The 14,488-nt window shown below is 37.0% G+C and overlaps 2 protein-coding genes across 7 annotated transcripts in view; one reads left to right on the forward strand and one right to left on the reverse strand.

Annotated features, from left to right (window-relative positions):
- gabrg2 (gamma-aminobutyric acid type A receptor subunit gamma2) overlaps positions 1 to 14,488 on the reverse strand; it is a 101,988-nt gene that overhangs the window by 72,484 nt on the left and 15,016 nt on the right. For all 5 annotated transcript variants that reach the window (XR_012396548.1, XM_073934586.1, XM_073934585.1 and 2 more), the window contains 1 exon segment: positions 4,550 to 4,692. Coding sequence is in view for 4 of the 5 variants with exons in the window: in XM_073934586.1 (XP_073790687.1) it covers positions 4,550 to 4,692 (143 nt within the window). In the remaining variant the exon portion in view is untranslated.
- The window catches only part of sh3pxd2b (SH3 and PX domains 2B), an 897,647-nt gene that overhangs the window by 7,443 nt on the left and 875,716 nt on the right, over positions 1 to 14,488 (forward strand). The gene's annotated exons all lie outside the window — the stretch shown is intronic.

Consider the following 14,488-nt stretch of genomic DNA (forward strand, 5'->3'; position numbering starts at 1 on the left):
ATAGGATGCTGATTTTCTGCAGCTCCAGTATCCACCAGCACTGTAGCCTTATGAGGATGATACAGCACTGCTTTGTGTGTGTAGCACAAACATGATCTCTCTATAGCACATCGTTCCTCACCAGTACCTGATTTGCATGGACTCACTTGTTTGGGATGACTCAGAACTATATGACAGCTGCAGGGAAAGGCTTGAATGTGTCGGAGCATGGCTAATTGCACATTATATTGTCAAATTTAATGGTCAGCGGGAAGAACCGCGACAGGTTTAGCGACTCATTCTTACATGCTAGCTCAGCTTAAAGGGACTCAATCCCTCACGAAACAGTTATTTAAGGATGACATCATTCCAGCCAGTCTGAGCTGCTAACATTTGAAAATCCATGGCAGAAAACTCGGATGCAGAAGCTGGACTGAAATACCTCTCCGTGTTGTGGCGAAAAAAAGTCAAAGTGTTGGATCAGCTTGTCATTACCCAGCACAGCTTAGCCCAATCTTACCAGTAAGCAAAGGTATTACTAAAGAACATGCGTCGGATTATTGATTGAATGTGTGAATGTATTGGATGGTGAAATAGATTAAATTGTTTGATTAAATAATAATTAAAGTACGAATTAAATCAAAACTGACCATATGATTTTAGTAGCTCACATTGCTACAGTAGTTCTGTGGTGAACAATTCATCTGTGCATGTCATTAAGAAATAAAAAAATAGTTTGCACTTGTAATCTGAAATTAAAATCTTAAAATTTTCAGGTAATTTCTCAGATTATGTCTGTGTATTGGGTATTGGGCGTGGCTAATAAACCTAACCACGCCCCTCCGTGAGGAGGAGGAGTCTGTTAGGGTGTAAGAACTCTCCCCAAAACCCTTTTCCCGGACTTTCTGAATGAAATGCCTTCTTTACTGTATCCAATCAGCTCGCAGTAGAAAAAAAACAAGCCACGCCCACTGTTTTCTCATTTAATAATTCATTTCTCTAGAAACTGCATCACAATATGAACAAAAAACAAACAAACAACCACAAAAAAATCATAAAATGGTCACAGCTTCTGGTTCATGCAGACTAAAAACAAAACAATGGTTGGATTTGTCCATATTCCACCCAAATGTATGTTGAAACAACACACAATATATCTTCAACAGTTGCACTGAAACTTCCAACAACTTTTTGGAAACTTTTCCAAAATCAAATTTGAGCACTTTTCACACACTTTCCAGGTCTTTAAAAAAAAAAATTTCCATCACTTTACAACTGGTGTAAATGACATGTTTATATATTTGTACGTACACTCACAGGCCACTTTATTAGGTATACCCTATTGCCTTGAGATCTTCTTTAATCCTTTTTGATAAAAAAAGGCAAACAGGGCGATAGAACAAAGTGGTCAACGTTCAAAATAAATTAATGCAGGCAATCGGCAAACAAATCCAAATCATCTATCAACAACCTAATAGTCTAAAGCAAAACAGGTCAATTAACATGAGGAAAACAGCGGTAATAGAGACAGGTTTTTATTGATTTCTAGACAGTAAAGAGGGTTTCAACCAGTAGAACAAAATATATAGATTTAATTACACCCACCTAGCATGTTTTTATAAGTATGATGCTTAGCCAGTTGATGGCATTTTTAGCATGTATTAATAGAGTTGGCCACCCCTGATTTGACATGCAGTTGAAGTCCCCCTTTTAATTTTCCCCACAGTTTCTGTTTACATGTTACATGTTCTGTTTACAAAAACAGAGTGCAGATTTCTAATAATTTTGAATTCAACTATATATATATATATATATATATATATATATATATATATATATATATATATATATATATATATATATATGAATGTATGTATGTATGTTTCACCTCTATTTAAATAAGTAGTTTGAACACAGCAAACATCATTTTTGAGTGTAACAAATAACATTCCATCATTTGCAAATTTCTGACAAAAATGACAAATATTAATTAAAAAAAAATTCTTATTAATATGTGGTTTCCAAGATTTAGGCCCCGTTTACACTGCCAGTTAAATGTGACCCAATTCCGATTTTTTTCCCTCATGTGTGACAGATCGGATCTGTTCTATGACCGTGTAAACACGAAAAAAACTCATGCATTCGGATATTCAGAGATTGGTTTCAGGCCTCCTTCATATGTGGAAAGAAATCAGATATAGATAGGATATGTGACCATGCGGCTGTCATGTAAACAGGCAGATCGGGTTTATTGAGGCATACCGTTCTGTACATCATTAAACTTGCGACAATGTGGAGCTTCTCCGCGGTTTAATGACAGAAGGAAGAGCGTGTGTGGAGATGCCGACGCGGTAAACAACATCAGAGGAAACACAGAGAAGGAAAGTGGTCAGTCGCCACAATTTGCTTCCACCAGACCTGAGATCTCTCTCGTACCCTCAAATTCCTCTGAATGGTGGAGGACACCATATATAAACCATAAGCACAAGCTGCCAAGACGGCCCTTTCTCACCTCCTCATCGAAATCATTTTAAAGTTGGGCGAACTTCGTGTTGTAACTTTTGCTTTTTGTCGCAATTAATACACGCACTGCGCTACACAAGGGGCAACTCTATTCTCTCCAACACCAGTGCGCACACAGGCAAAGGCTACATCTTCAACTTAACACGCACATCAGGGCCATACCATTACATAAACTGCGTGGGGGTAAATCTGGACTGAACCATTCACTGCTTATACTACACTTTGCATATTTCGCAGAGCTAAAAACAAGACAATTTCTTCCATCATGGCTAGCGTGGCACAGATGGTAGAACCCGCCTTAATGCATGCGCGACATCCTAAATTGTATGGCAACGCACGTGTAAACGCATGAATTGGAAATGGGTCACAATTAAAACAACGTGTAAACGGACAGGCAAACAAATCAGATACAGGCAACAAATCGGAATTGGGAATTAAGTCCTGACAGTGTAAACAGGGCCTAAGTTGTTTACAACATGATTCAAGTTATCTTGCATATTACATAAGATGTTTGTTATTTTGGTCATGAGAACTGATTTGGTTTGGGAATTTGAAGTCTGATCAAAATAATATACACAAGGTTGCTAAGATAAGGTCAGTGATATAACCACAACAATAAAATATTCATTTATCCACTTTCTTTTCAGCTTAGTTCCTTTATTAATCTGGGCTCGCCACAGCAGAATGAACCGCCAACTTATGTTTTACGCAGCGGATGCCCTTCCAGCTGCAACCCATCATTGGGAAACATCCATACACACTCATTCACACACATACACTACGGACAATTTAGCTTACCCAATTCTTCTGTACCGCATGTCTTTGGACTTGTGGGGGAAAGCGGAGCACCTGGAGGAAACCCACGCGAACGCAGGGAGAACATGCAAACTCCACACAGAAATGCCAACTGACCCAGATGAGGCTTGAACCAGCAATCTTATTGCTGTGAGGTGATCGTGCTACCCACTGTGCCACTGTGATGCCCATTACATTAATATACTGCGGAGAAAATATGTATTCAACAGAAATTTTTTTCTCAGAAAAATATTTCTAAAGGTGCCGTTGACTTGAAATTTTCACCAGATGTTGATAGCAACCAAAAAATCCATATATGCAAAGAAAACAAATCTAATTAGATATGCATAATAAAAGGAAATGGTGCAGGGGAAAAGTATTGAACACATGAAGAAAGGGAAGTCTAGAGAGGCATGGAAAGCCCAGACAGCAGCTGAAATTTATTAGTAGTTATTCTGCAACCCTCTGCCCTTCCTCAGATTAAATAAGTTAGTAAATTAGCTGCTTCAGTGCAACATCTACATTAGCAGGATGATGAAGATGAAACCAGGTTGGACATTTCAGCAAGACAATAATCCAAAACACAGCCAAGGAAACTCTCAGATGCTTTCATAGAAAGAAAATCAAGCTTTAAAGTGGCGCCGCCAATCACCTGACTTAAATTCAACAAAAAATACAAACTAAATATCAGATTTGACAGACGAGACCCACAAAAACATCAAGAGTTTCCCACTCTGTTGAAAAAAAAGCACATCTCAGCAATGCATGTTACTTAATTCTACATATGAGAGGCATCTTTAAGCTGCCATTATTTAAAAAAAGCCTTTTATATAGAGTATTAAATATGTTTCAGTAGTTCAGTACTTTTCTCCTTTCTCCATTTTTCAGTTTTTATTTTTGATTTATTTTTTATGTTTGTATTGTTTTGGTTTTAACCAAAATCTGGTTCAATTTTAACATCTACTTTAGATATATATATATTTCCCAGGGGAAAAAATTACCTGTTTAATACTTATTTACCTGCTGTAACAGTAATATAGACATTTTAACAAACATTGAATCTTCAGTGTTTAATCGAAGATTGGGTTCACAGAAACTCAATATGGTGTATAGTAATACAAACTACAAACACTCAGAGTTTCAGAATTTGATTGTGTACTGTATGTATTTGAGCCAGCTTATAAACAAAATGACAGAATATCTTATGTGATAGTAGCTTAGTATCTCATATCTGGAAAAGAAACGCACTTACCTCCAATGTCTGGCCGCAGCTTGTTATCGTAGCCATCTAGCAAGCTGTTCAAAATATGCGTGACGTCACTCTCATACACTTTGGGAGTCAGAACCCATGTTTTGTTTGTCACTTCGTCATCATCGCTTTCCAGCTGGACAGAGCTGATGTGGAGAGAAAAAAAAAGAAGAAAAAAGTGAATCCAGATGGTTTAATGATCCTCTATTATACTTATTATTGACACTTTCTTTAAATTATGGGTTGACGTCTTTACACACATTTAACACACATTATACAAAACTGCTTTATTTGAGCAGTTATATTAATTAAAATAAGAGTTTGGATATCAAATCATATCTTTCTATATATATATATATATAGGAATAGAAAGATAATATATTGTACATTTTTATTAAATTATATTTTTTCAAAATGTTTTTCTTGATTTACCGTTTTTATTTAATTTTTACATTTAATTTAAGATAGTATATTTATTTGGGTGCACTATTTTTGGAACATTAATATAGATTTTTTTTTTTTTGTTGTCGTTAAATTAGCTCTAGTTTGGCTAGTTTTATATACAGTTAAAGTCAGAATTATTAACCCCCCTGTTTATTTTCCCCCAATTTCTGTTTAACAGAGAGAAGTTTTTTTTCAACACATTTCTAAACATAAGTTTTAATAACTCAAATCTATTAACTGATTTATTTTATCTTTGTCATGATAACAGTAAATATTACTTGACTAGATATATTTCAAGACACTTCTATTCAGCTTAAAGTGACATTTAAAGACTTAACTAGGTTAATTAGGATAACTAGGCAGGTTAGGGTAATTAGGCAAGTTATTATAACGATGGTTTGTTCTGTAGACTATTGAAAAAAATTCAGCTTAATGGAGCTAATAATATTGTCATTAAAAAGGTGTTTTAAAAAAATAAAAAAACTGTTTTTATTCTAGCCAAAATAAAACAAATAAGACTTTCTCCAGAAGAAAAAATATTATCAGACCTTCTGTGAAAATCTCCTTGCTCTGTTAAACATCATTTGGGGAAAAAAAGTAAAAAATAAATAAATCAAAGGGGGGCTAATAATTCTTACTTCAAGTGTATATATATATATATATATATATATATATATATATATATATATATATATATATATATATATATATATATGAAGAGAGAGAGAAAGACACAGCATATGTAAATGCTAATCATATATCAATAATGTTTATTAAAAGAAAAAGCTTATCTGGGGCTTTATGCAGCACATGGAAGCATGTTCAGTTATGAAAATGGCTGCAGTGCTTTTCATAATTGGACATGTGACCATGAAACAACAAATAAGTAGATTTTTTTTTTATATATATTTAGGTCATTTAACTAGAAGCGAGGGCGCCATCTAGAGGAGAACGGCAACTGCAGACCACGACGGTAACTCAGGAGAGTGTGGGTGTGATACCGGAGACAGACAGACATACAGTAATAATGTTGCGTTAGAGTTGGAAATGTGCTCTCTCTCTCGCTCGCCGTCTCTCTCGCTCTCTTGTTCTGTCTTTCTTCCTGGCAGCATTTCCAGAGTCAGATGGTGAACAAACACAAGCCTCCGTTTTTGCATCTTCAGCATAACCATTCTGTGCAAGCACGCAATAAATCATTTTAAATTGCTAATGCTAATGTGCTAAACTACATGCTTGTGTTAAGACTAAAGTTCGCATTTCCACAGTTGTGGACAAATGCTACTTATATGTTGAACTTTGTGTGTCTGTCTGTCTGTTTCCCTGTCTGTCGATCTATTTGTCTCTTCCTCACTGTTCTATTGCGATTAATGCTTTTAGAGTCAGTTCAGTTCAGTAATTTCATTGCCAATTGTCCTTTTTGTTCCGAAAGAGCAACAATTTTTTCATGGTTTTTATAGAATGCGACAGACTGAACCTGACAGACCTTTATGCTTACTAATGGAAAATCTTTTTGCTTCTTTTAATAATTTGTTTTCTATGAGAATTTCATATATATATATATATATATATATATATATATATATATATATATATATATATATATATATATTCCACCACACCCCAAAGGTGCTCTATTGGATTGAGATCTGGTTATTGTGGAGGCCATTTGAGTACAGTAAACTCATTGTCATGTTCAAGAAACCAGTCTGAGATGATTCACATTTTATAATATGACGCGTTATCCTGCTGGAAGTAGCCATCAGAAGATCGGCACACTGTGGTCATAAAGGGATGGACATGGTCAGCAACAATACTCAGGTAGGCTGTAGCGTTATCATGATGTTCATTTGGTACTAATGGGCCCAAAATGTGCCAAGAAAATATCCACAGAACTGCCGCTCACTGGATATTTTATCTTATCGGACCATTCTCTGTAAACCCTAAAGATGGTTGTGTGTGAAAATCCCAGTAGATCAGCAGTTTCTGAAATACTCCAACACAATCTCACGGCAATTCGTAACTTTTTCATTTAGTGGCTGATTCGTAATTTGTTAATTCGTACATTTAGTACGATTTGCTCATCCCTCAATGGGTTTATGGGTGGGGTTGATGTTGGGTTTATGGGTGAGGTTGGGTGCCACGCATCCTTTTTAAAATCGTACAATTTCGTACGACTGAACTCGTACGAATTCGTATAAATTAGCCACTAAACTGTCAAAACATAAAATACTTGTGTTTTCTTGTGAGATTAGGCTGAATACTCTTGTATACTGGTACCATCTGGCACCAACAACCATGCCACGTTCAAAGTCACTTAAATCACCTTTCTTCCTCATTCTGATGCTCGGTTTGAACTGCAGCAGATCCTCTTGACCATGTCTACATGCCTAAATGCATTGAGTTGCTGCCATGTGATTGGCTGATTAGAAATTTGTATTAACAAGCAGTTGGTGTACCTAATAAAGTATATTGTGAATATATCTATATATACTTTTTTCTGCTCTTTTTTTGCTACTTAATTGTGATTATTGATAAAATTGATAAAATTTGTAATAAAGTGAAATCTTTCTCTCCCTATCAAATCAATTCAAACTCGCTATATTGGCATTCTGAATGTTACAGAAGTATTGCCAACACATTTTTGATGTTTAAATTAAATATAAGATATGAAAACAACAAATTCCATAGTTGTAATAAAAAACAATACGTTATAATTAATAATAAATAATAATTATTTATTTATCTATAAACATTTTAAGATAAATGACTAATATTTAACCAAACAAAAATTTTAGGATTCATTTTTAACAATTTAGAATTCTCTCTCTCTCTCTCTCTCTCTCTCTCTCTCTCTCTCTCTCTGTCTGTCTGTCTGTCTGTCTGTCTATGCCACTGACTCATATTAAGTATGCTACTGAACGAAGCAGAGTGTGGCCGTCATTCTCAAATGAATGCTGAGAACCTTGGCAAAGCAATCAAACAACAATGGATGGTGTGAGGCAGTAACCATGGAGTCAGTAGAAGATAGAAAAGCATATCCTTGAGAGAAACATGTGACTGAGAGCCGTGCTGCTCTGGCAACTTCAAAATATTTCAGGCTAGAGCAAGACTATGACGAGTTTGAGGCATTTCACTGTACACACGTGTGGAGAGACAGCACTGCATCATGCCAGTTTCTATCAGTGGGGGAAATAAGTATTGAACACATCACTATTTTCCTCAGAAAACATACTTCTAAAGGTCTAAAATGTTTACCAGATGTTGGTTACAACCAAGGAAACCCATATATGCAAAGAAAACAAAAATAATTAGTTTACAAATGAACACATGAAGAAAGGATGGTGTAGAAGGGCATGGAAAGCTCAGACAGCAGCTGAAATCTCCCAGTAGTTATTCAGCAACTTTCTGCCCTTGGTCATTGTAAATTAAAATTCCCTGCTTCAGTTCAACATCTACATTAGCAGGAGGATGAAGATGGACATTTCAGCAAGACAATGATTCAAAACACTGCCAAGGAAACTCTCAGATGCTTTCAGAGAAAGAAAATCAAGCTGTAAAATGGCTCAGCCAATCATCTGTCTCGAATTCAATACAAAATACAAAATAGAGATCAGATTTGATAAACGAGAGCCACAGAAACATTAAGATTCTTATGTTGAAGTCTGTGAAAAACTCACACATTCTCCATATGAGAGGCGTCTTTAAGCTGCCTTCACCAAAAAAGCCTTTCATATGAAGTAATAAATACATTTCAGTAGTTTAGATCAAAACACCAGCTCTGATGTTGCACATGAGATTATTAATATGGACGCTCCGTGCTGCATTTGATTGGCCATAACATTTCCTAATGAGATTACAACAATAATTATTTCCCCTTATGTTGAAGTTTATCTAGCTTGTATTTTACTTACAACAACTAAAAGCCGAAGTCCTTGTAGGGGTAATTCCCCCCAAAATGACAAGAGCGGGAGCGCGCCTATTACCTCACTACAGTCAAAGACTATAGATGAAGTGACTTTGCTTCAGTGCTTGGGCGAGAATGAGTCCCAAAAAGTGTGCTTCTGGATGTGAGTGAAATGTGATCTTGTTTAGCCATAGTTTATTTAACCCCCTTCACATGTAATGCCTCAGTCACACTGCACTAATCACCACATAGACTTCCATTTGAATGCAACAGACTGGAAACACAACCTTGTTTCGCGTGTCGATGTGTTGTCAGATTCAAGTTTGGTGAACTCTGACCTGCAAAATCGCATCACATGACTGCGTAAGACCAATAAAAAAAAAAAAAAAAGACCTAAAATATGACAACGACCCAAAACACCCAGCAAAAACGGTGTAGAAATGGTTACCAGACAAAAACATTAACTTTTTGCAGTGGCCCAGCTAGAGTCCTGACTTAAATCCAATTGATAAAATGAAAAAGAACCAATCGCTCATTTTGTTAACGTCTAATCTTGTCTTTTTGCCATCTTGTCGTATGACAGAATTTCACATGCTCAAACTCTAGCGTAAATAGTTGTAAATACTTCAGCTGACCCCTCTTTGGGAGTTATACGAGCTCATCACTTTCATGTTTGCATGGCAACACATCTGGTTTATGTCATGACACAGCCCCATTCACTGTAGAGGAATTCTCATGCCTATATCAACTATGCCCAAGTCTAAGTACTGATAGCAAAGGTTACTCATTGTAAACAGATACACTGCACACCCAAAACAACATTAACCCAATAACCCTAAACATTAAAAATGTATGCCATAGGGTCCCGACCAAGTGTCAATATTGTGTAATGAGTAGGAGGTGATAATGTTCAGGTCTTATTTTCATGAGAAGCAGTCGGTGAGAAACTCTGTCCTTATAAAAACGTTGAAGAGTTTTCACAGTGCTGACATGCTTGCTCTTGGTACTGTCATAATTCTGCAGAGCCCAAGTGAAAACCGAGCACTTAGGGAAGAAGTGGTTGCATGTATATTTATAGGGTACATATTTTGTGGCCAAAATTTGGTGCATCCATAACAAATATCAATAAAAAAAAGAGTAAACAACATAATTTAAGGGAAGAAATTTTATTCAACTATTTAAAGGTGCTGTGTGTAAGTTTTTGACTCTTCTAAAGCATAAAAATACCACAATGAGTTTACAGATATTTAAGAAACATGCTATGTGAATATTCCTATTCATCTGAAAAACAATGCTGATGATATTCTGCTTTGAAAATGTGCGTCATGTGCCAGAATGTCTGTCTTTGTTTTGGTCCTTTTAACCCGCCCAATGCCAGTTTAGCCAATCTCAGCACCCCGGGTTGCCTTTGTGGTAACAACTTTATTCATTCAGACAGGAAGGCGGTGAGCAGATTACATTGTAACCCCATGTCCTAACAACACGCTTTGTGATGTGCTTTGCAGTGATAAGCACTGTTTGCACCAAATGTAACTGACAGAAATTTAAACACAGCCATTCAGAATAGTGCACTTACTGCACTCCAACAATATGGTAAGATTTACAATCTAACTAATACATGTTAAACCTCTTTAACATTATTAAATGTAGATTCTGAATCACTGATATGTGTTGGTTTGCACTGAATCACAGTTCTAAAGTTCAATCTCAAACGGTTTATTTCATTTTCAAGATGTGTGGTGAACTATCTGCTGCTGCTATCAGTAGTACGCCAATAAATGTCATGTAAAATGGCATTCAGACTCAAATTGTGAAGTTTATTTATGAACACATTTCCAGAGGATCAGGTGCTTATGATTGTTCACAGCTGTTCAAGTATTAGCGCATGACCAATTGTCCTATCAGATGATTCCTAACTCACTATAAATAACCAGAGTTTTCTCAATAACTTCGCCTGAAGAACTGCGTCCGACAGCAGTAATGTTCAGACCGAATGTTTTGATAGGACAAACTTTTCTTAGTTCTACACCTTCGCCAGAATACTAAAATACATATAAATACTAGGGCTGTCAAATTATTTTAGAAATTAATGTAATTAATCACACTTGTTTTGTAGTTAATCATGATTAATCAAGAAACGCAATTAATGCCGTATTTGATACTGAAGTAAAAAGACAGGCATGTAAATGACATTTCAATTTCAAAACAATCCATGCCAATAACAAACAAACAAGTACACACACACACACACACACACACACACACACACACACACACACACAAACACACACACACAGAGAACACGCACGATCGCGTTCATCAAATTTGCCTAAACTAAGCATTTTTAAGTACGGCTGTATTTAACAAGCAAGGATTCTGACAGAGGAACGTGAAGCAGACGCTTTACAAAAAGGGGGAAATACATCAAACTTAATGAAACATTTGAGGGACGCAGCTTAAGGGCAGAGAAATGTTTTTGACAGCTTGCGAATTCATCTGGCATTTTCATTCACATGGACACCAATACTCAGCTTTGATGATTAAGATAATACCGATCAAGAGTCGACCATGTAAACAGCGTTTTTTGATTATCTTAAATGACCACACGAGTCCCAAAATGCGGAGGTTTTTCTTTCTGTTCGTCATGCGGTGTCAAATTCCATTAAAACATCCTGAATGAAAATATGCTGAATGAGAGTGAACTGCTGAACTGCAGTTAACGTCTTATTATTTAAAATTGAAACCCCCGAAATTGCATAAAACTCTGGAGGAAAAGCCATATTTCTTTGCACGTTTAACCTACGCAGGGCCAGAGCAAGCTGAAGTGGCGCTCTAGGCAAATGGCAATCACATCGTTTTTTTATCCATATGGAAGGCAGAGGACTGTGAGCAATGTGGTGGGTGTAGCGGATGAATGTGAGGACCAGGGGGTTCGCTAATCTGCTGCACAGAGAAGCTGCCTAGGTCACCTCTATAAACGCGCCGACCCTGAACACACGTCGGCCACAGCAGGAAATAATAAAAACTGCAACTGCGTTATTTGCGTTTTTTTTACGCGTTAAATATTTTAAATTAATCACGTGCGTAATTTTGACAGCCCTAACAAATACATTTGTCCATTTAATATAATGATTGCTATCATGATGTGAAGAGACTTTGAAACAGCGCAACAAAAATAGTTACTGATGACAATGACCAATTGCATGAGTAAGAAAGACCTTTGTGCAAAATGATGATACATGTTGATAAACCAACTTGAGGGCACAATAGCCTCGGGATTTCAGGCTACTGATTTTATGGATCCTGACAAGTATAGACTTTGCTTCGCAAATCATATCCTCTGGCAACAAACAGGTAGCCTACATGTTCCCAGCTTAGCGGTGACTCAGTAGTGACTAATACAGACCTAGACTACCTTTTAAAGTAGTCTGTAAGCTTCCGACTCTTTGCCTCACTCATATCTTTAACCTCTGAAATGTTAAGATCAGATCATTGGACGGTAATAATCTTGTGACTTACATATAGTGTTTTCTTGTTTTAAAAAAATTCAATATATACCTGACAAAAGAAGACCTAATGGAACCCACATGGACCCAAGATTATCACATAAATCAGTCAAGTTTGGTGAAGGAAAAATCATGGTTTGGGGTTGCATTCAGTATTGGGGCATGTAAGAGATCTGCAGAGTGGATGGCAACATCAACAGCCTGAGGTATCAAGACATTTGTGCTGCCCATTACATTACAAACCACAGGAGAGGGCAAATTCTTCAGCAGGATAGCGCTTCTTCTCATACTTCAGCCTTCACATCAAAGCTCCTGAAAGCAAAGAAGGTCAAGGTGCTCCAGGATTGGCCAGCCCAGTCACCAGACATGAACATTATTGAGCACGTCTGGGGTAAAATGAAGGAGGAGGCACTGAAGATGAATTCAAACATTCTTGATGAACTCTGGGAGTCCTGCAAGAACACTTTCTTTGCCATTTCAGTTGTTTGAGTCACTGCAGAGATGTATGGATGCAGTGGTGCTTATGGGAGTCACCCACAATACAACACAATATAAATTCTTTTCCCACTACACCATGACTTTATATTCTATACTGTGCATTAGTTCTATTAAGTGACAAGACGTTTGTCTAAGCAAAGGCAGACCTTACTGTCCTAATTAAATAATTAAAAATCAAGCCATGATCATATTTTATTTTGTTAAAATAAGCGTAATCTAGAGGCCTTTGCCTTTCATATAAGCCATTTCAGATACCAAATGATCAACTAGAAGTCAAGTTATTATTTGTTGTTCCTAAAACTTGGATAGTCGACAAGTCTTTTGTCAGGTAGTGTATACAGTAAATACGAGCAATATCACACTTGAGTATAAGTATACCACTGCAATATACAGCTATATTGCAGTGCTACGAGTCTAAGGCCCCGTTTACACTAATGCGTTTTAGTTTGAAAACGCATAAGTTTTGCTACGGTTACGCCATCCGTCCACACTACGCCGGAGTTCTCGAGCGCCGAAAACGGAGCGTTTCGAAAACGCTGGAGAGGCCGTTTTCATTCTGAAACGCAGCTGCTCCGTCTCAGTGTGGATGATGGAAAACGGAGACATTTGAAAACGGAGGCGGGGCTGCAGACATTCGCTTCTCTGATTGGGGCTTTTCCTGAATATTAAGTAGCCTAACACGCACAGTTCAGTCCTGCATCTTCTCCGTGTAAGTTAAAACTTCGCAAGTTTGATCATGGCTGCAGTCTCTTCTTCTCAGTTTGATATGGAAAACAGACTATACCGAGGACACGGGTAAATCTTCAAAGGGAACAGTGTATTTTATAACTTCATTCACATCACCCTGGCTACGTTGTTTTACTTTCTCAACAATAAAATGTAAACATGATATAAGGAACTGCCTATTTTCATTTTAATATTAACAACTAAACAGACAGCAAAAATGTTGAGGCGCCGTGCTGCAAATATGAGCGTCATCTTCACTGTGTGCATATTTATAACAAAACGGAGCCGATAACAACTGCCTCCTTTCAATTTCAGTGAAAATACGAAACACAGCCTCTCTTTGCTGAATATCAGTTTTAATCGATAATGGCCATTATAAAAGTATAACATACAATAAGTTTATACATTATAGGAAATAAAGGCAAGCGATCAGTCAATATACAGAATGTACGTGCTTACATTAATCATTAACTTATCTTTGCGCTTAGCCAAAACACGTTACCTGAGAACAAGTAATAGATTCCAATGTCCAATGAATATGTCGTTAAATAAAGACAACAAGATGAAAGAAATATTCCGTTTAATAAATATAGTGAGGTTAGATCCAGCGGGAGATGCTTGATGAGAAGTCCGACTAGCACAGCTCTCATCTGGGTAGATTGGCTACAGCGCTTGCCTGAGAGTGTGTGTGTGGTCACGTGATGTGCGTTTTCAGCGTTTTGGTGTAGACGGAGAGCAGTTCAGAAACGCTGGGTGAAACGCGAGTGTGGACGCGGATCGTTTTCATTCTAAAACGCCATTTTAAAACTAAACCGCACTAGTGTAAACGGGGCCTAAGTATTGACAGCAAAGGTGTCTTATTGT

Source organism: Danio rerio, chromosome 21 (genome assembly GCF_049306965.1).
Source record: "Danio rerio strain Tuebingen ecotype United States chromosome 21, GRCz12tu, whole genome shotgun sequence".
Lineage (NCBI taxonomy): Eukaryota > Metazoa > Chordata > Actinopteri > Cypriniformes > Danionidae > Danio > Danio rerio.